The 22,564-nt window shown below is 39.8% G+C and overlaps 1 protein-coding gene across 4 annotated transcripts in view; it reads left to right on the forward strand.

Annotated features, from left to right (window-relative positions):
- Positions 1 to 19,121, forward strand: part of Poted (POTE ankyrin domain family member D) — a 33,562-nt gene extending 14,441 nt beyond the window's left edge. For 3 of the 4 annotated variants that reach the window (XM_001079298.7, XM_039096340.2, XM_017600737.3), the window contains 4 exons: positions 2,641 to 2,671; positions 11,349 to 11,421; positions 14,475 to 14,577; positions 18,085 to 19,121. In XM_001079298.7, coding sequence (XP_001079298.3) covers positions 2,641 to 2,671; positions 11,349 to 11,421; positions 14,475 to 14,577; positions 18,085 to 18,101 — 224 coding nt within the window. In that variant the 3' untranslated portion in view covers positions 18,102 to 19,121. The remainder of the gene's footprint in view (positions 1 to 2,640; positions 2,672 to 11,348; positions 11,422 to 14,474; positions 14,578 to 18,084) is intronic. The other variant, XM_017600735.3, reaches the window with a different exon arrangement.
- The last annotated feature ends 3,443 nt before the right edge of the window (positions 19,122 to 22,564 follow it).

The raw sequence follows: 22,564 nt of genomic DNA on the forward strand, positions 1-22,564 counted from the left end.
TTTACAGTAAACATGATTACTATAGGTACTTATAATTGGTCGATGTGAAAAGAATAAGAGACTGAACTATGTTCAGGCCCAAACATGACAACTATACCAAAATCCCTTGTCCCAAAGATTAGGGATCATTGTGGAAGATGTGATAGATAGATTGTATAAGAGCCAGAGGCAATGGGTAACTACAAGGTAAGAATGTTTTCTGGACACAGCAGAGAAATTACCCATATGAATTCACAAAGGTTAAGATATCATAGGTAAGACATTTGTAAGTACAAGTTAGACAAAATTCAATGGGGGTTGACAATCTCCAGGGAACATGCTTTTCTTTTTTTTTTTTTTTTTTTTTTTTATTAACTTGAGTATTTCTTATATACATTTCGAGTGTTATTCCCTTTCCCGGTTTCCGGGCAAACATCCCCCTCCCCCCTCCCCTTCCTTATGGGTGTTCCCCTCCCAACCCTCCCCCCATTGCCGCCCTCCCCCCATAGACTAGTTCACTGGGGGTTCAGTCTTAGCAGGACCCAGGGCTTCCCCTTCCGCTGGTGCTCTTACTAGGATATTCATTGCTACCTATGGGGTCAGAGTCCAGGGTCAGTCCATGTATAGTCTTTAGGTAGTGGCTTAGTCCCTGGAAGCTCTGGTTGCTTGGCATTGTTGTACTTTTGGGGTCTCGAGCCCCTTCAAGCTCTTCCAGTTCTTTCTCTGATTCCTTCAATAGGGGACCTATTCTCAGTTCAGTGGTTTGCTGCTGGCATTCGCCTCTATATTTGCTGTATTCTGGCTGTGTCTCTCAGGAGCGATCTACATCCGGCTCCTGTCGGTCTGCACTTCTTTGCTTCATCCATCTTGTCTAATTGGGTGGCTGTATATGTATGGGCCACATGTGGGGCAGGCTCTGAATGGGTGTTCCTTCAGTCTCTGTTTTAATCTTTGCCTCTCTATTCCCTGCCAAGGGTATTCTTTTTCCTCATTTAAAGAAGGAGTGAAGCATTCACATTTTGATCATCCGTCTTGAGTTTCGTTTGTTCTAGGGATCTAGGGTAATTCAAGCATTTGGGCTAATAGCCACTTATCAATGAGTGCATACCATGTATGTCTTTCTGTGATTGGATTAGCTCACTCAGGATGATATTTTCCAGTTCCAACCATTTGCCTACAAATTTCATAAACTCGTTGTTTTTGATAGCTGAGTAATATTCCATTGTGTAGATGTACCACATTTTCTGTATCCATTCCTCTGTTGAAGGGCATCTGGGTTCTTTCCATTTTCTGGCTATTATAAATAAGGCTGCGATGAACATAGTGGAGCACGTGTCTCTTTTATATGTTGAGGCATCTTTTGGGTATATGCCCAAGAGAGGTATAGCTGGATCCTCAGGCAGTTCAATGTCCAATTTTCAGAGGAACCTCCAGACTGATTTCCAGAATGGTTTTACCAGTCTGCAATCCCACCAACAATGGAGGAGTGGAACATGCTTTTCTAAACTGTGTCTGTGGTTTGTCATACAATCCTTGACATAGCAGTAACATTAGAATGTTTAGATGATAGCTTAACCATAATGACACTGTTTTTGAGAGGTAAATTTGAAAACAGTCCACACATAGCTGATTTATCTTTTTATATTATTGTTTGTGCCATTGAAAATTATAATGAGAGCTTCACATACATCAAGGAAGTACTCATTACTTATTCACAATCACTGCCTGTCATGTTTCTGTTTGTGCAAGTATGCAGTGTATAGGGTGTCATGTATGTCAATGTAGGTATACCTAGCCATGTGTACATGCAAGAGGTTGGAAGCACTTTTGTCATATATTTTACTATTTTTTCAACTTTATTCATGTTTTTTGAGATAGCATCTCTCACTGAACCTGGAGATCACTCTTTTGGCCAGACTATCTTGATCTGTTAGCCACCAGGATCTTCATGTCTCTGCTGCCCCTGGTACTTGGGTCACAGATGTAAACTGTTGTTTCAACCTTAGAATGGATGCAGGGATTCGATTTCAGATTCTGACATTTTCACAGAATGCACTATACCACAAAACCACCCTCCAAGTCTGTATTTCTCCTAATTCTTTTGGAGAACAACTGTTTATACACTGAGGCCTCATTTCTATGATCTGATTTTCCTCTTATAAGAAATGTCAATAGCTTTAACCATGTTATTTTTCTCTTTTGCAAGTGTTTTATATAAATTAAAAGTATTTTTGCTGCCACTGTGGAAAACTGTTACATCTCAAATAAATATGTAATTATATATACATATATATTTATATTAAATATACATACACATGTTATATGTATACACATATATAATAGTTTATATCAGTTATGTTCTTATCCCTGGGAACTTACTGCCATGTTAACTAACAAATGCTGTTTCAAAGTTTCTCTCTGAGGCAAGTACACATAGAGTTTTCTATGATAAAGAATTTTGACTGAAATTCTTGTTATGATATAAATTACAGTTGACTTTGAGTTCACAGTTAATGTTAACTTTCATTCCCCCATATTGATTGAACAAGTAGAAAATAATAGTAAGTATATCTCATTTTTATAATTAACATTCACTGTAGAAGATTCTGTTACATTTTTAAACATTTTACAGTTTAATATTTTTACCTTTTTCTTTAATAGTATATGATTCTGATGACCATTCTTCCCACAGGTAGGATGCATAAAATTTCTAAATAGTAAAGGTTAAATGAGTATGAAATTCCTTTTAAAAAAGTACTATTTGTATAATGGTCTATTCTGTGCTAGATTTCATAGCAATAGTTTTCTAAAATGCTGGTAAAATTTTAACATCTTTTCTAATTATGTGCCACCACCCATAGTTTGAATAATTTCTCCTTTCCTAGTTTTATTAATTTGTCCTATGATTAAGAAGTAGCTGGTGCATGATTTGAAAGTCATCTTTCCTAGCTCCCAGTGCATTCATTCTCTTGTTTCTTTGCATCAAATGATAAGATCCCATGTACCACAGGGGTCTGTAGTTCAACAACGATCAAATCAGAAAGTCAGTCATGTATGACTTCTGCTGTCAAGCTAAGAAACCCAATTGCAGTTCCATAGTTTGTCCCAGTGCTTTGATAATTGCAGTGTTAATAAATAGTACTACCATCACAGTTGTAGGACAAATTTCACTTAAGAATCACAATATCCTAAGTTTTATATAAGCAAGATGAGGAAAGTCTGGAAAGTGATTTATTTTGTTAGATTTCAAGCACAAACACAGGTGACCATGTATTATATTCACTTTGTTTAGAGAATTGTATAAATTAATCTCTCCATGTGTAAATTACTCAATTTGGTATTCTCTTTCAATTCATGCCCTGTCTATTTTCTAGTTACAGGATGTTTCCTTTCTCATCTATCCTTCGTCCTGTATTACCTGTCGTTTTTTGACATATGTTTCTATTTGAATAATTTTCAATTTATCTTAGTCACGTATTTCTTTTTAGTTGGCATCAGATAAAAACAGAGGCTTGGGGGGGTGGGTACTACAAAATCTTGGAAACTAAGAGATGAAATGTTAACACCCTGAGAAAATGGTTATTCCAGTGGAAAATCTGAGGATCAAAGCTAATTAACTGTGCTCTATGGATGTAGTCATTGGCCAAAATGTGATATAAAGGTATTTTCATTAAATGCAGGGTCCTCTTCCTTATGCATCAGATGTAGGTAGATTTTTTTAATATTTATTAACATGAGTATTGCTTATTTACATTTTGATTGTTATTTCCCTTCCCGGTTTCCGAGCCAACATCCCCCTAGCCCCTACCCCTTCCCTTCTATATGGGTGTTCCCCTCCCCACCCTCTCCCCATTACCACCCTCCCCACAACAATCACGTTCACTGGGGGTTCAGTCTTGGCAGGACCAAGGGCTTCCCCTTCCACTGGTCCTCTAACTAGGCTATTCATTGCTACCTATGAGGTTGGAGCCCAGGGTCAGTCCATGTATAGTCTTTGGGTAGTGGCTTAGTCCCTGGAAGCTCTGGTTGGTTGGCATTATTGTTCATATAGGGTCTTGAGCCCCTTCAAGTTCTTCCAGTCCTTTCTCTGATTCCTTCAACGGGGGTCCCATTCTCAGTTCAGTGGTTTGCTGCTGGCATTCGCTTATGTATTTGCTATATTCTGGCTGTGTCTCTCAGGAAAGATCTACATCCGGTTTCTGTCGGCCTGCACTTCTTTGCTTCATCCGTCTTCTCTAATTGGGTGGCTGTATATGTATGGGCCACATGTGGGGCAGACTCTGAATGGGTGTTCCTTTTGCATCTGTTCTAAACTTTGCCTCCCTATTCCCTCCCAAGGGTATTCTTGTTCCCATTTTAAAGAAGGAGTGAATCATTTGCGTTTTGGTCATCCTTCTTGAGTTTCATGTGTTCTGTGCATCTAGGGTAATTCAAGCATTTGGGCTAATAGCCACTTATTGATGAGTGCATACCATGTGTGTTTTTCTGTGATTGGGTTACCTCACTCAGGATAATATTTTCCAGTTCCCTCTATTTGCCTATAAATTTCAAAAAGTCATTGTTTTTGATAGCTGAGTAATATTCTATTGTGTAGATGTACCACATTTTCTGTATCCAGTCCTCTGTTGAAGGGCATCTGGGTCCTTTCCAGCTTCTGCCTATTATAAATAAGGCTGCTATGAACACAGTGGAACACATGTCTTTGTTATATGTGGGGGCATCTTTTGAGTATATGCCCAAGGGAGGTATAGCTGGGTCCTCAGGTACATCAATGCCCAATTTTCTGAGGAACCTCCAGACTGATTTACAGAATGGTTGTACCAGTCTACAATCCCACCAACAACGGAGGAGTGTTCCTCTTTCTCCACATCCTTGCCAGCATTTGCTGTCACCTGAGTTTTTGATCTTAGCCGTTCTCACTGGTGTGAGGTGAAATCTCAGGGTTGTTTTGATTTGCATTTCTCTGATGACTAAAGATATTGAACTTTTCTTTAGGTGTTTCTCAGCCATTCGGCATTCCTCAGCTGTGAATTCTTTGTTTAGCTCTGAACCCCATTTTTAATAGGGTTATTTGTCTCCCTGCGGTCTAACTTCTTGAGTTCTTTGTATATTTTGGATATAAGCCCTCTATCTCTTGTAGGATTGGTAAAGATCTTTTCCCAATCTGTTGGTTGCCATTTTGTCCTAACCACAGTGTCCTTTGCCTTACAGAAGCTTTGCAGTTTTATGAGATCCCATTTGTCGATTCTTGATCTTAGAGCATAGGCCATTGGTGTTTTGTTCAGGAAATTTTCTCCAGTGCCCATGTGTTCGAGATGCTTCCCCAATTTTTCTTCTATTAGCTTGAATATATCTACTTTGATGTGGAGGTCCTTGATCCACTTGGACTTAAGCTTTGTACAGGGTGATAAGCATGGATCGATCTGCATTCTTCTACATGTTGACCTCCAGTTGAACCAGCACCATTTGCTGAAAATGCTATCTTTTTTCCATTGGATGGTTTTGGCTCCTTTGTCAAAAATCAAGTGACCATAGGTGTGTGGGTTCATTTCTGGGTCTTCAATTCTATTCCACTGGTCTATCTGTCTGTCCCTGTACCAATACCATGCAGTTTTTTATCACTATTGCTCTGTAATACTGCTTGAGTTCAGAGATAGTAATTCCCCCTGAAGTCCTTTTATTGCTGAGGATAGTTTTAGCTATCCTGGGTTTTTTGTTATTCCAGATTAATTTGCAAATTGTTCTGTCTAACTCTCTGAAGAATTGGATTGGTATGTTGATGGGGATTGCATTGAATCTGTAGATCACTTTTGGTAAAATGGCCATTTTTACTATGTTAATCCTGCCAATCCATGAGCATGGGAGATCTTTCCATCTTCTGAGGTCTTCTTCAATTTCTTTCTTCAGAGGCTTGAAGTTCTTATTGTACAAATCTTTTACTTGCTTGGTTAAAGTCACACCGAGGTATTTTATATTATTTGGGACTATTCTGAAGGGTGTCGTTTCTTTCTCGGCTTGTTTCTCTTTTGTTTAGAGGAAGGGTACTGATTTATTTGAGTTAATTTTATACCCAATCACTTTGTTGAAGGTGTTTATCAGGTTTAGTAGTTCTCTGGTGGAACTTTTGGGATCGCTTAAATATACTATCATATCATCTGAAAATAGTGAAATTTTGACTTCTTCTTTTCCAATCTGTATCCCCTTGACCTCCTTTTGTTGTCTGATTGCTCTGGCTAGAACTTCAAGAACTATATTGAATAAGTAGGGAGAGAGTGGGTAACCTTGTCTAGCCCCTGATTTTAGTGGGATTGCTTCAAGTTTCTCTCCATTTAGTTTAATGTTAGCAACTGGTTTGCTGTATATGGCTTTTAGTATGTTTAGGTATGGGCCTTGAATTCCTATTCTTTCCAGGACTTTTACCAGGAAGGGGTGTTGAATTTTGTCAAATGCTTTCTCAGCATCTAATGAAATGATCATGTGGTTTTGTTCTTTCAGTTTGTTTATATAATGGATCATGTTGATGGTTTTCTGTATATTAAACCATCCCTGTATGCCTGGGATGAAGCCTACTTGATTATGGTGGATGACTGTTTTTGTGCTCTTGGATTCAGTTTGCCAGAATTTTACTGAGTATTTTTGTGTCGATATTCATAAGGGAAATTAGTCTGAAGTTCTCTTTCTTTGTTGTGTCTTTGTGTGGTTTAGGTATAAGAGTAATTGTGGCTTCATAGAAGGAATTCGGGAGCACTCCATCTGTTTCAATTTTGTGGAATAGTTTGGATAGTATTGGTATGAGGTTTTCTATGAAGGTCTGATAGAATTCTGCACTAAACGTGTCTGGACCTGGGCTCTTTTTGGTTGGGAGAACTTTAATGACTGCTTCTATTTCATTAGGAGTTATGGGGTTGTTTAAATGGTTTATCTGTTCCTGATTTAACTTTGGTACCTGGTATCTGTTTAGGAAATTGCCCATTTCCTGCAGATTTTCAAGTTTTGTTGAATATAGGCTTTTGTAGTAGGATCTGATGATTTTTTGAATTTCCTCTGATTCTGTAGTTATGTCTCCCTTTTCATTTCTGATTTTGTTAATTTGGACAGACTCTCTGTGTCCTCTCATTAGTCTGGCTAAGGATTTATATATCTTGTTGACTTTCTCAAAGAACCAACTTTTGGCTCTGTGGATTCTTTCTATGGTCCTTTTTGTTTCTACTTGGTTGATTTCAGCTCTGAGTTTGATTATTTCCTGCCTTCTACTCCTCCTGGGTATATTTGCTTCTTTCTGTTCTAGAGCTTTTAGGTGTGCTGTCAAGCTGCTGACATATGCTCTCTCCTGTTTCTTTCTGCAGGCACTCAGTGCTATGAGTTTTCCTCTTAGCACAGCTTTCACTGTGTCCCATAAGTTTGGTTATGTTGTACCTTCATTTTCATTAAATTCTAAGAAGCCTTTAATTTTTTTCTTTATTTCTTCCTTGACCAGGATGTCGTTGAGTAGAGCATTGTTCAACTTACATGTATATGTGGTCATTCCTCCCTTATTGTTATTGAACACCAGCTTTAGCCCGTGGAGGTCTGATAGGACACATGGGATTATTTCTATCTTTCCATGTCTGTTGAGGCCTGTTTTATGACCTATTATATGGTCAATTTTGGAGAAAGTACCATGAGGTGGTGGGAAGAAAGTATATCCTTTTGTTTTAGAATGGAATGTTCTATAAATATCTGTTAAGTCCATTTGGTTCATGATTTCTCTTAGTCTGTCTACGTCTCTGTTTAATTTCTGTTCCCATGACCTTTCCATTGATGAGAGTGGGGTGTTGAAATCTCCTACTAGTATTGTGTGAGGTGCAATGTGTGTTTTGAGCTTTAGTGAGGTTTCTTTTATGTATGTAGGTGCCCTTGTATTTAGAGCATAGATATTTAGGATTGAGAGTTCATCTTGGTGGATTTTCCTTTGATGAATATGAAGTGTCCTTCCTTATCCTTTTTGATGACTTTTAGTTGAAAATCAATTTTATTCGATATTAGAATGGCTACTCCAGCTTGCTTCTTCCGACCATTTGCTCGGAAAGTTGTTTTCCAGCCTTTCACTCTGAGGTAGTGTCTGTCTTTGTCTCTGAGGTGTGTTTCCTGGAGGCAGCAGAATGCAGGGTCCTCATTGCATATCCAGTTTGTTAATATATGTTTTTTATTGGGGAGTTGAGACCATTGATGTTGAGAGATATTAAGGAATAGTGATTATTGCTTCCTCTTATATTCATATTTGGATGTGAGATTATGTCTGTGTGCTTCTCTTCTCTTTGTTTTGTTGCCAAGACGATTAGTTTCTTGCTTTTTCTAGGGTGTAGCTTGCCTCCTTATGTTGGGCTTTACCATTTATCCTTTGTAGGGCTGGATTTGTAGAAAGATATTGTGTTAAATTTGGTTTTGTCATGGAATATCTTGGTTTCTCCATCTATGTTAATTGAGAGTTTTGCAGGATACAGTAACCTGGGCTGGCATTTGTGTTCTCTTAGGGTCTGTATGACATCTGTCCAGGATCTTCTGGCTTTCATAGTCTCTGGCAAGAAGTCTGGTATAATTCTGATAGGTCTGCCTTTATATGTTACTTGACCTTTTTTCCCTTACTGCTTTTAATATTCTTTATTTTGTGCATTTGGTGTTTTGACTATTATGTGACGGGAGGAGTTTCTTTTCTGGTCCAATCTATTTGGAGTTCTGTAGGCTTCTTGTATGCTTATGGGCATCTCTTTCTTTAGGTTAGGGAAATTTTCTTCTATGATTTTGTTGAAGATATTTACTGATCCTTTGAGCTGGGAGTCTTCACTGTCTTCTATACCTATTATCCTTAGGTTTGATCTTCTCATTGAGTCCTGGATTTCCTGTATGTTTTGGACCAGTAGGTTTTTCTGTTTTACATTATCTTTGACAGTTGTGTTGATGATTTCTATGGAATCTTCTGCTCCTGAGATTCTCTCTTCTATCTCTTGTATTCTGTTGGTGATGCTTGTATCTGCGGCTCCTTGTCTCTTCCTTTGGTTTTCTATATCCAGGGTTGTCTCCCTTTGTGTTTTCTTTATTGCTTCTATTTCCATTTTTAATTCCTTCACCTGTTTGACTGTGTTTTCCTGGAATTCTTTCAGGGATTTTTGTTATTCCTCTCTATAGGCTTCTACTTGTTTATTTATGTTTTCCTGCATTTCTCTAAGGGAGTTCTTCATGTCTTTCTTCAAGTCCTCCAGCATCATGATCAAATGTGATTTTAAATCTAGATCTTGCTTTTCTTGTATATTTGGATATTCAATGTTTGCTTTGGTGGGAGAATTGGGCTCTGATGGTGCCATGTAGTCTTGGTTTCTGTTGCTTGGGTTCCTGTGCTTGCCTCTCGCCATCAGGTTGTCTCTGGTGTTAACCTTATTCTGCTATTTCTGACAGTGGCTAGACTTTCCTATAGGCCTGTGTGTCAAGAGTGCTGTAGACCTGTTTTCCTGTTTTCTTTCAACCAGTTATGGGGACAGAGTGTTCTGCTTTGGGGCGTGTAGTCTTTCCTGTCTACTGGTCTTCAGCTGTTCCTGTGGGCCTGTGTCCTGAGTCCATCAGGCAGGTCACTTGCAGCAGAAAAGTTGGTCTTACCTGTGGTCCCGCAGCTCAAGTTGCTCGTGGGGGGCTGCTTTTAAGGGCGGCAACCAGGAGGGCCTATGCCGCCTTTTCCTGGCCCCCCCTTTCACTGGCCTCCCAGATGGTGTTAGGTGTTTTCCTCTGGAGTCAGAAATGTGGGCAGAGTGTAGTCTCTTCTGGTTTCCCAGGCATGTCTGTCCCTGACAAGGTTTAGCTCTCCCTCCCAGGGGATTTGGGTGCAGAGAACTGTTGACCTGGTTTGCTTCAGGTCTGGGCAGTGTCTGCACTGCGGGGGATCTGCTGTTCGAGTGCCCCTATCTTCCGGTTCCCAGAGGCCATATATAGTTTCCTCTTGGGCCAGGGATCTGGGCAGGGTTGGGCAGTATTGGTGGTCTCTCCCGCTCTGCAGTCTCAGGAGTGCCCACCTGTCCGGGTGGTGAGCTCTCTCCCCCAAGGGGTTTAGGAGCAGTGAGCTGTGGGCTGGGATCAGCGAGGTTGTGGCTCCAGTCATAGGTAGATATTTACAATAGCCGAAAATTGAATGTAGTTATTAGAAAGAAGGAAAAGAATGAAACTAGTATGTTAGGCCAGGGTAAAGATTAGAAGGAATGGGTAATTTGTAAAATAACCTGGGGAGACTGAGAATAAGGTTTCTAAATATCAAAATATTGCTACTAGTCACGATTTTTATAAAGGTAACAGATATAAAAGCTAAAGACTTTTAAAAATTATATTATGTTATTTAAATATATATTAGAATAGGGTTCAAAGTAGTCTTGAAAAATGTGTTTCATTTTGTGTTTAATTGTTGAAACTGACAAAGTCCACTGCTGAGAAATTTAAAAATAAGTTGAGCCACTGACAAGGGTCTCCATAGTAGATAGGAATGTGACATCATTTATGTCACCACAATTTTACAGTTCCTCAAGTACCAAGAACTGGAAAGTGCTAAACGAAAAATATTCATTGGCCAGGGCAATTTGCCCCCTCCTTCTTTCTCCTTTCCCATGTCACTTTTCTTCTGTTGTTGACCCTTCGGTTAGTTTTTTACTAAAGTAATAAAACAGCTACTGCTACACTTCTGTGATTCTTTCAGGAATCTGCACATGCCTCAAGTAGAGAGGTGTGCATGTGTTTCTGTGTTAGTGCATGTGTGCCTGTTTGCGTGTGTGTGTGTGTGTGTGTGTGTGTGTGTATGTGTGTGTGTGTGTGCCTATGTGTGTGTGAGTGTGTAGGCACATGAGTGTGTAGATCACAAGACAACTCCAAGCATCTTTCTCCATTGCTCTCTACCTTAGTTGCTCTCCGAGACACAAGATTATCATTTTGGCTTGACTGGCTGACTGGAGTTTGGGATCTGCAATCTCTGAAGCTCTATCCCTCCTTCTGTGGTGGCAGGCACATTCCACCTTGTCTGACTCTCCATGTGTTTGGGGAATCTCATCTCAGGACTGCATTCTTGTGCAGCAAGAATTGTACTCACCAATTCACCTTGCCAGTTCCAGGACAGGCAAATTTGAATACAGAATCTCCTCAGGTTCTTACAAGTACTATCTGATAGGTACTCTCTGCAATGAAAGTGTGTGTGAGCCTTTATTGACAATTTCATTGATTGACAGAAGAGGCAGAATGAGGTAGCTTTGAAAACCTTAGAGGTACACAAAGAAATAATATTTATTATTCAAATAGCTAAAGCTTTGCCACATTTTAGAATAACCTCACTTAACAATTTTGTTCTATATTTTGTTTTACAGAACTCTCATTGAATCTTTTTCAAGAACTAACTTACTTATACCACGCAGGGATAAACGTCATAGCGGTACTTCGGTAAATTGACCTTTGTGAAATTACTGAGTGTGCTGAAACTTGTTTTGTTGCTTATATTCAAAATTTAGTCACAGTTTACCTATCATTTTATTTGAAAAGTTGGGCAGAAAAGTATATAATTTATATATTATATCATATAAGTTATATATAAATATTATATGAAGTATCTAGTTATTTTTACTGTGGTGAATTCCAAATGAAAGTAAATATTTTGAGATACTAGCAACCAAAATGGAGGTGAAAATTCAGAGTGGTAGAAAAATTATACTATAAATACATTTCATACAGTAGAGAAAATCTCAAATTCATATCAAGCATTTTGATAAGTGAAAATTAATATGATATTTAAGTTATACAGATACAGCTATTACAATTCTTATGCTTTAATAAATGTTCAACATATTCAATTATTGTATCAATAAAGGATTAATCAATTGATCTCCCTGGTGGCTTTAATTTCAAAACTATGTATCTAAGAATATATAAGCTTGACTATTAATTTCTTTGTTGAATGTTTTAGTATCATAATTTTTAGGAGATTTTTGTATCTATCTCTCACATTGGTTTTCTTATTACAAAAATATGCATATGAACATTTAGAAATCCAAAAATCTATTTCTTAAAATTAGTGTTAAATTTTAATTTCATAATGTTCTTTTCATTATGGTTAGTCCCAAATAATAATCAGTTCTAGGAGGCTCATTAATACTGGTTATTGAGAGTCTCTTCAGGCCCAACATGACATACTACAAAGTATTTAATATGACACATGTATTCTATTAGTCGAAAACAGTCCCTGTAGCTGTTATTATGTTTATGTTTAGTGATGTATCAAAGCAATGTCTCTGATAAGAACTTGGACATATAAGTATTAATAAAGTGGCATATAAAATTGTGAGAAATAAAAATTAGTGTTAGGTATGCAAAGACATCAGTGCCAGTGTTACTTATGGAAGAACTGTCTCCTGATTATGGTCAGTGGGAAAACAAAGACTGGTTGAAGGTTGTCAGCAAGACTGGGACTAAGGCAAGTTTACTGTAAGCAATTGAATATCTTATAACCTTACCAGAAACAGAGTACACAGCAGCTGCCAGGATCAATTTAATAATAATTGCCCTGCTTCAGTGACTTTCGCAAAGCATACAGGGTATCCAAGATTAATGTCTAAAATAAGTTGCCTATTTCTATAATAAAACACTATGACAAAAAAGCAACTTAGAAAAAGAGTTCGTTTTAGTTTACACTTCCAGATAAGAACTGGTCACTGAGGAAGTCAGAGCAGGACCACAAGCAGGGGAAAGACCCTGGAGGCAGGAATTGAAGCAAAAGTCATGGAGGGACACATGGCTTGCAACACACAACTTGCTTATTGGCATCCTTATCCATTCTGAGTCATTCCGGGTTGGCACTACCCACAGTAAATTGAACTCTCCCAGATTAATAATCAATAAAAAACATACTAAGCAGACTTGCCTATAGGCCAATATAATGTAGGCCTTTCCTCATTTGAGGTTTGATATTATCAGATGATTCTGTCTTGTTTCATATTGACAAAAAACCTACTTAGTTATTGTTTTATTGCTGAGAAAAGCCACTGCGACCAAGGCAACTCCTCAAAAAACAATAAATTGATGGCAGTTTTAGAGTGTTCTCCCATGATCACCATGGCAGAAAGCAGTCAGATGGGCATAGTGATGGAGCAGTAGCAGAGAGCTTTATGCTCTACACCCTGATGCTCAGGCAACAGGCAGAGAGAGAGAGGGAGAGAGAGAGAGAGAGAGAGAGAGAGAGAGAGAGAGAGAGAGAGAGAGAGAGAGACAGAGACAGAGAGAGAGAGAGAGACAGACAGACAGACAGACACAGACACAGAGACACAGAGAAAGGGAGGGGAGAAGAGGGGGAGAAAAGAAGAGGAGAGACTAGGCCTAAAATGGGCTTTTGTAACCTTAAAACCTGCCCCAGTGACAAACCTCCTCCAACAAGGCCACACCTACTCCAGTAAGGCAATACCTTCTAATCCTTCCCAAGCAGTTCCACTAAGGATCAAGCATTCAAATATATGAGCCTATGGGAGATAGTCTCCTTCAAACCACAACACCAAACAGCACATTAAGTAACTGAATTCAGTATCTATCACCCATTTTTTATCCTAATTCAGTGTCTTCCACTCCCTGCATACATGGGCATATGTATCCGAACACACATGCTCATATATTGCACACACACAACAAATACACACAAAGCATTTCATAAATTTTTATTTTGTCCATTCTACCCCCTTTTGTACCCCATCACATCCATAATAACATCATATCTCTTTTTGGGAAGATCATAACCTTCTAAGTCTAGTGATATATGCTATGTCCAGTCATATATACATCAGTTATGGACCATGCATTGGAAAACTCCTACTAGCCAAATCCTCAAGAAACAATTATCTCCTCATGCCCTGGAAAATATTTGTTAACATCTCCTTACTGTGCTAAGGGGCCTGAAGGTCATCTGTCCTCAGTAGGCTGGAGTTTCTGGCTGACTTCATCCTATATAGGTTTTCTGCAGGTAAAACAGCTGCTTCAGTAGCCATGAGGTGAACATAAAATGTATTTCCTTCCAATCGTCATTTAGGAAATATAAACATTCATAACCAGCAAAGTAGAAACTTATGAAACACTGTGTGCATGTATGCACGCATACTCTGTGTGTGTGTCTGTGTGTGTGTGTGTGTGTGTGTCTGTGTGTGTGTGTGTCTGTGTGTGTGTGTTATGGTACATGCAAGCATGTGTACCCACGTGCACATGCAGACTGGAGTGTTCTGCTCTATTACATGGCTTCTCACTGAACAGTGTCAGTCACAGCTGCCAGGCTCCAGTGATCCTTCTATTGATCCTACAGTTTCCAGGGCAACAGTTTAGACAGGTGTGCAGACTTGACCTGATCCTTGCATGGTAATAGCCACCTGACTGTGGGTGCTCATGCCTGTAGAGCAATTGCTCTTACCACTGAGCCAGCTACCAGCTCAGAGAAAACGCTCTATCGTGACTTGTTTTAACAGAGTATGTCTGGACATACTGCAGTGCCAGAAAGATCCAATGAAATTCCCAATTTACGTGCGACAGTAAAGGAAGATGACAACCCTGAAAATGGACCAAATGAAGGTAGGAGAAAGGATTTATACATACAGAATGTTGGTATAAAATAGCACTATGTTTCTTCAGCAGAAGAGTTACTACTATTTACGAAGGTGAACGGGCAAGTCAGTGGTGAGAAGCCCTGCATATTATCACAGTCAAGGAACAGCTAACACAGAGATAGCCACCGGAAGAGCTGGACTATGACTCACATTTAAAGAAATTTATTCCTTGGAACTGCAAGGAAGGGAAGGAGAGAAAAAGAGGAATAGAGACTGAGAAAGTCAGTGAATGCAGATGGTCAGTGAGGGGAAGTGAGTTATGTATGCACAGTGTAGTCTGGAGCAATGAGGAAGTCTCCAGAAAGAAAGAGTTCCCAGCACTAAAATGTGTTTGAAAAGAACATACCGTCAGACACCTAATTCTCATTTCTTCTAAGCAATAATTTTCAAACAGCTGATCATGCAGATATATCTGATCATGCAGAGTTACATTTTGATTAACTCCGATAAACATATGTTATCAATCGCATATGTATATAATAGTGTTTTGCCTCATGTGTAAGTCACAGAGTACTATATGTGGTCCAAAAATAAAATGGGACTGGAAATAGTGATATTGACTTAGGGGTGTGGAGATCACAAGAAAGTCATCAAAATTTTAAAAAATTATCTTGAGAGAAGAAATGAGTTCAAACACAGGGTTTCAAATTAGAAGATAAACTCTATCTTATTAGGAGGCCAAGAATTCTGGGCCCCAACCAGCATGACATAGGGTATTAGGATCAAAGTGCTGCTTCTCACCATTTCATGGCAGTGATGTGCACATACCAGGGACATGAAGCATGTAACTGGTGCATGGACTTTCTGGCCTCCTTCCCACAGCAGGGCTATCCTAGCTGGCCCTGATATGGCATACAGCTCCCTACTCCAACTCCATCCTCGTCAGCTACAACCTAGCCCTTAAATCACAAGAGAACTTCTTTGAGGCATCCGTCAACAGGGTGGTCTTGAAGCTTCAATCATACTCCAGGTCCTCAAAGCTTCTGGCCTCCTGGCTCTCAGCTGATTAGTTTTTCTTCCCATTTTCCATAGACGTACAGAACCAATTAACTCTAGCATGTGTGGCATGTGTCTGGTGAGGCCTTTATTCATTGTGCATTTTCTGGTGTTTGAATTGAATCTTTATGCACGGGTATGGGAAGTCATCTCAAGGAACCTTGAGCCCTTGGCTTAGCTTTAACCTGATAGAAGTATATCAATATTGACAGTCCTGTGGTTGCTGGGGGCAGCAATGGTAGGTAAGACCTGAAGGAGCTCAGGAGGTAAATGGGACTCAACCAAGTCTTGGGCTGGGTTTGCTCGTTACCTGCTTGTCAGGTCTAAGAATAAGAACCGAAGGGGCTGGGAATTTAGCTCAGTGGTAGAGCGCTTACCTAGGAAGTGCAAGGCCCTGGGTTCGGTCCCCAGCTCCGAAAAAAAGAACCAAAAAAAAAAAAAAAGAACCAAAGGCTATGGTACAGAATGGTGGCCCATCCTAGTGACTTATGAAATGGCCTGGATCAGAAAATACATCCAAAAATGTGGAGCATCAGCAAGACTCCTTAGGACTAGCCAAGATTATTGAATATTACTCAGAAGATGCCGTTGTCCTTTACCACTCTATGAAGGTCCAAAGCAGGGGACAGAAATGATGAGGAAGCTAGAAGACAAAGCTAAAGAGGTATGAAACCCAGTCCTCCATAGAGCAAGATATCCTAGAACAGAGATTGCTTCTCGTGAAGCGATGGTGCTACTGGAAATCAAGTGGTTGGAGTCACTATATCAGGAACAGTTTCCACATGAGGAACATTGTCCAGTCTCAAAGATGAACTGGCCTCCATCGTTTCATTTTTCTGAGATCCTCCTGGCTTGAGTTAAGCTGCAGATGGATCCCAAAGAGGATTCCCAAGCTTGCTCTATGAGAATCCAAGACAGTATAAAACCCCTACTAGTGCAGCCTCAGGGTGTGAAGTCTTCTAGTAAAAATGTGCACATAAAGCTACATCTGCAAGAACTAGTAGGATCCAGTCAGATTCTTTACTCTGGGAAGAGATCCGTCACTCAAGGAGTAGCTTGTCTACAAAAGAAACAGACAGAATCAATGGTTGCATTGTAGGGCAGAGAGGCCTGACAACCAGGATAAGAACTCAGAGACAGTCCATAGAGTCCTACTTGCTTCTAGGTTTCTAAGAGAGGAGAGGAGAATAATGGGAGGAATATGGAGCACAGGAATAGAGGGAGGAATTCAGAAAATGGAGATGATAGGCAAAGGGGAATACAGATGGGGTAGGGAGAGAAGGATGCTGGGAGCTGTTGCAATTTTCTGGGGCCTAAGAAAAGTCAGAGGGGTCTGGTGATGAAATGCGTCTCAGGTAAGTATAGCACTAGACATAGCTAGTCTGTGCCAAAAAGGTAGTCACACAGAGTAGCACTCAGGAAAGATACAGGGTTCCTCAAAAAAGTAGACTCATAGTCCAGGGAGAGAGGAATTGTGATAAGCTGGGAAAGGGGCACAGCTGTATGGGTGAAGGGAATATATATAATTAGTTAGTTAGTTAGTTAGTTAGTTAGTTAGTTAGTTAGTTAGTTAGAGCAAAGTAACACCACCCTGGAGGGCTCAGAGCAAGAGGTCAAAGCACTGATGCTGAAGCAGCTCTATGCTCTCAGACAAAACCTAATGAAATCTCTCTCTCCCTTGGTGGGAAATTTGTGCAAATGGGGAAGATAGACCTGCATGCCTCCAAGTTCTTGACCTGGAACCAGAGCCATACGAAGTATTTCTTCCCAGAAGTACCAGGGCTAGGCTTGACAAAAGTGCTTATTCCAAATTCCCCTAGAGCAGAACAGCAAAAGAGATACCTTGGCTGCACCTTGACATATCCAATGCCCCATGCCTTTCAGTCTCACCAGGCCTACTTCACACATGCATCATGAATAATACTATAGGAAGCCTCATGAGCTGACAGCTACTGCACCAGAAGCAGTGCCATTAAGGGCATAGCCAGTCTTTCTGTATCTAAGGGTGTGACCTGACACATAAGGTGCTCTGAGAAGGTACCTCACTCCAGTAGTTGCCACATGCTTACTGTGCCCCTGTATACATCATCAGATCCACAATCTTGCCCCTTGCTTCCAAATATCCCCAAACTCGTTCCCCTCTTGATAGCACTTCAGAGAATGGTCCAAATGCCTACCCTGGTGTTATGCTGAGAGCCAAGTAACCATTTTCAACCTTCCTTTGGCCCCATACAATAGGCCTCTACAAAGCTTTATCTATTACAAGGCACACAATACATTGCTACTAGTTAAGTGAGTCTGGGCATGTTCACCAATCCCAGTTTTCCTGTGCTTTCTAGCTATATTTGCATGGTCTACCCCACATTACAGCCATTGTGAGATTCTGAAAGCCACAAAGTTAATTAAAGGGGCTGGTTTTAATGTCTCCTCCCTATAATAGTAACTAATAGCTCCTTTCTACTGAATCTTTCTGAAGGTGTGTTGAAGACATAAACTACTTGTTCTTCACGCTAAGTTCAAGTTCAGAGGTCTCTTCATCAGCACGTGTTTAAGAAATTGACTCTTTGGATCCATGACTCAAGCCAGCTCAGTGTTTAAAAATCCACCTTTTAGGATCTGTGAGTCAGGTCACTTCTTGTTTATTGAGTTGCGTACTGGAAGGTAAGATCAGCCCATACTTAGCACGAGTATTTCTGTGAACCCATGGATTAGACATGGCCATGTTGAAGAAGCCACCTCTCCAACTTGTGGATCACTTTATAACTTCATTAAGAACCACACTCATGGACCCATGAAGGAGGTTGGCTACTTTTAGTAGTGGACCCCCTCGACCTCCGGACTGTATCAGATGCACCCACATTTCCTTACATAGCTTCAAATGCTCAAAGACAAATAGTACTGTCACAACACATGATAAAACATATTATATAACCAGAACTCATGGGTTTAAATTCTGGCTTGTTCACTACCAGTGATAATGAACTTGACCTTCTCTATCTTTGACAAATTCCTCCTTTTACCATATTCTGAAGATATTAGCTACCTTATAGGACTGTTATCGAGCTTTTTCATATGGGTTTATGGCATGTGGTTAAAATAATATATTAAGTCATCGTGGGTCCTGACTCCTAATATTAACTGCTATTTATTCTTTTTAAAAGTTCATCAGGTCTGAACTTCAGGACTTATATATTGGTTTTAATGCACTTAAAAATTTGTTTTTGTAGAGAACTTTTATCTCAAGTGTCTCAATTGTCATTTGTCTCTTATTATTCTCTGACAATTTTATAATTGTGTAATGTTTCCCAAACAAAATAGATAATATGTTATCTACTCCCAGCTTTCTTCTTCCAGAGCTCCTGGACATGCTTCATCCTTTGCTCCTAAAGGTTTCCTTTGATTTTGAATTCACAGAGTCTTAGTGGTGTCTACTAGAACATGGATGGGTCTTTTGCTTTTAATATTAATCTTAGGAGATAAAACTATTTATATATTAAATCCAAACCCAAGGCATATGTTTCTTAAAGTGTTAGTGCCTGCTAAATCTATAACACTTTTTAAAAAGCCTCAATCCTTCTCCTTAACATTGTACCTTTGATTAATCTCCCATTGTTTACTGGTCTAATTCTTCTCACAAATTTCCCTCAAGTGAAAGAAAATGTTAGTCTATAGAAGTGTGTAATAGGCAAGATACCATTGATCCTTATAACATCCTTTGAGCAATCACTGATGAAGCAAAATCATTCGTTAAAAAAATCATTGTGATCCTTAATAGCATGAGTTTCTCTTTGCATGGAGTCTCCAAATGATTCTATTAAATCATAGTGCACTATGTGGATCATTATGAGATCTAGCACACACCATCTCCTCTGAAGTAATGTTAGCTATCTCTCTTCTCTTAATAACACAATAAGAAGTGAGTCATCTACTTTATCAGTACTTCCTTGTATAAACACAAGGACATATGTTATTGCTTCTACCAGTAGAATACCAGCCATGAAATGATTTATGTATCCACTAGCAAAGACTATGAGGGTTCCCATTGAGTTAACTGAATGAGAGTCAAAATTAGCTTCAAAAATTGAATGCAGGACATGTCTTGCTGCAGGTTTATTTGCTCTTTAGGACAGAGGACACCAATGTCCTTATAATAAATTGTCTAACTACTATTTTTCAAAAAGTATTACATAGACTTTTGCCACAAGTAAAATTTATAATAAAAACTCGATGGCTTACAATTACATTTGTAGGTTATGTTACCCTCAGTTCTGATGTAACCAAATAACATTATGCAAAATCCCCTTCTTTCACTTGTATTTATATATGTGCATATTTCCTTACCTATACACAAATTATCAGATAAAGTGTTAATTTGATAGAGTAAATATCAAAACTTGAGACCCGGTGAGAGAGAGACCCAACCGCCTGGTCAGGTGGGCACTCCTGAGGCTGCAGAGCGGAAGAGACCACCAACACTGCTCACCCCTGCCCACATCCCTGGCCCAAGAGGAAACTGTATAAGGCCTCTGGGCTCCCGTGGGGGAGGGCCCAGGAGCGGCAGGACACCTGCCTGAGACACTGCCGGAACCTGAAAGAAACAGACCGGATAAACAGTTCTCTGCACCCAAATCCCGTGGGAGGGAGAGCTAAACCTTCAGAGAGGCAGACAAGCCTGGGAAACCAGAAGAGACTGCTCCCTGCACACACATCTCGGACGCCAGAGGAAAAAGCCAAAGACCATCTGGAACCCTGGTGCACTGAAGCTCCCGGAAGGGGCGGCACAGGTCTTCCTGGTTGCTGCCGCTGCAGAGAGCCCCTGGGCAGCACCCCACGAGTGAACTTGAGCCTCGGGACCACAGGTAAGACCAAATTTTCTGCTGCAAGAAAGCTGCCTGGTGAACTCAAGACACAGGCCCACAGGAACAGCTGAAGACCTGTAGAGAGGAAAAACTACACGCCCGAAAGCAGAACACTCTGTCCCCATAACTGACTGAAAGAGAGGAAAACAGGTCTACAGCACTCCTGACACACAGGCTTATAGGACAGCCTAGCCACTGTCAGAAATAGCAGAACAAAGTAACACTAGAGATAATCTGATGGCGAGAGGCAAGCGCAGGAACCCAAGCAACAGAAACCAAGACTACATGCCATCATCGGAGCCCAATTCTCCCACCAAAACAAACATGGAATATCCAAACACACCAGAAAAGCAAGATCTAGTTTCAAAATCATATTTGATCATGATGCTGGAGGACTTCAAGAAAGACATGAACACACTTAGGGAAACACAGGAAAACATTAATAAACAAGTAGAAGCCTACAGAGAGGAATCGCAAAAATCCCTGAAAGAATTCCAGGAAAACACAATCAAACAGTTGAAGGAATTAAAAATGGAAATAGAAACAATCAAGAAAGAACACATGGAAACAACCCTGGATATAGAAAACCAAAAGAAGAGACAAGGAGCTGTAGATACAAGCTTCACCAACAGAATACAAGAGATGGAAGAGAGAATCTCAGGAGCAGAAGATTCCATAGAAATCATTGACTCAACTGTCAAAGATAATGTAAAGCGGAAAAAGCTACTGGTCCAAAACATACAGGAAATCCAGGACTCAATGAGAAGATCAAACCTAAGGATAATAGGTATAGAAGAGAGTGAAGACTCCCAGCTCAAAGGACCAGTAAATATCTTCAACAAAATCATAGAAGAAAACTTCCCTAACCTAAAAAAAGAGATGCCCATAGACATACAAGAAGCCTACAGAACTCCAAATAGATTGGACCAGAAAAGAAACACCTCCCGTCACATAATTGTCAAAACACCAAACGCACAAAATAAAGAAAGAATATTAAAAGCAGTAAGGGAAAAAGGTCAAGTAACATATAAAGGCAGACCTATCAGAATCACACCAGACTTCTCGCCAGAAACTATGAAGGCCAGAAGATCCTGGACTGATGTCATACAGACCCTAAGAGAACACAAATGCCAGCCCAGGTTACTATATCCTGCAAAACTCTCAATTAACATAGATGGAGAAACCAAGATATTCCATGACAAAACCAAATTTACACAATATCTTTCTACAAATCCAGCACTACAAAGGATAAAAAATGGTAAAGCCCAACATAAGGAGGCAAGCTATACCCTAGAAGATGCAAGAAACTAATCATCTTGGCAACAAAACAAAGAGAGTGAAAGCACACAAACATAACCTCACATCCAAATATGAATATAACGGGAAGCAATAATCACTATTCCTTAATATCTCTCAATATCAATGGCCTCAACTCCCCAATACAAAGACATAGATTAACAAACTGTATACGCAACAAGGATCCCGCATTCTGCTGCCTGCCTGAAACACACCTCAGAGACAAAGACAGACACTACCTCAGAGTGAAAGGCTGGAAAACAACTTTCCAAGCAAATGGTCAGAAGAAGCAAGCTGGAGTAGCCATTCTAATATCAAATAAAATCAATTTTCAACTAAAAGTCATCAAAAAAGATAAGGAAGGACACTTCATATTCATCAAAGGAAAACCCCACCAAGATAAACTCTCAATCCTAAATATCTATACCCCAAATACAAGGGCACCTACATACGTAAAAGAAACCTTACTAAAGCTCAAAACACACATTGCACCTCACACAATAATAGTGGGAGATTTCAACACACCACTCTCATCAATGGACAGATCATGGAAACAGAAATTAAACAGTGATATCGACAGACTAAGAGAAGTCATGAGCCAAATGGACTTAACGGATATTTATAGAACATTCTATCCTAAAGCAAAAGGATATACCTTCTTCTCAGCTCCTCATGGTACTTTCTCCAAAATTGACCATATAATTAGTCAAAAAATGGGCCTCAACAGGTACAGAAAGATAGAAATAATCCCATGCGTGCTATCGGACCACCACGGCCTAAAACTGGTCTTCAATAACAATA

The sequence above is a fragment of the Rattus norvegicus genome, chromosome 17 (assembly GCF_036323735.1).
Source record: "Rattus norvegicus strain BN/NHsdMcwi chromosome 17, GRCr8, whole genome shotgun sequence".
Lineage (NCBI taxonomy): Eukaryota > Metazoa > Chordata > Mammalia > Rodentia > Muridae > Rattus > Rattus norvegicus.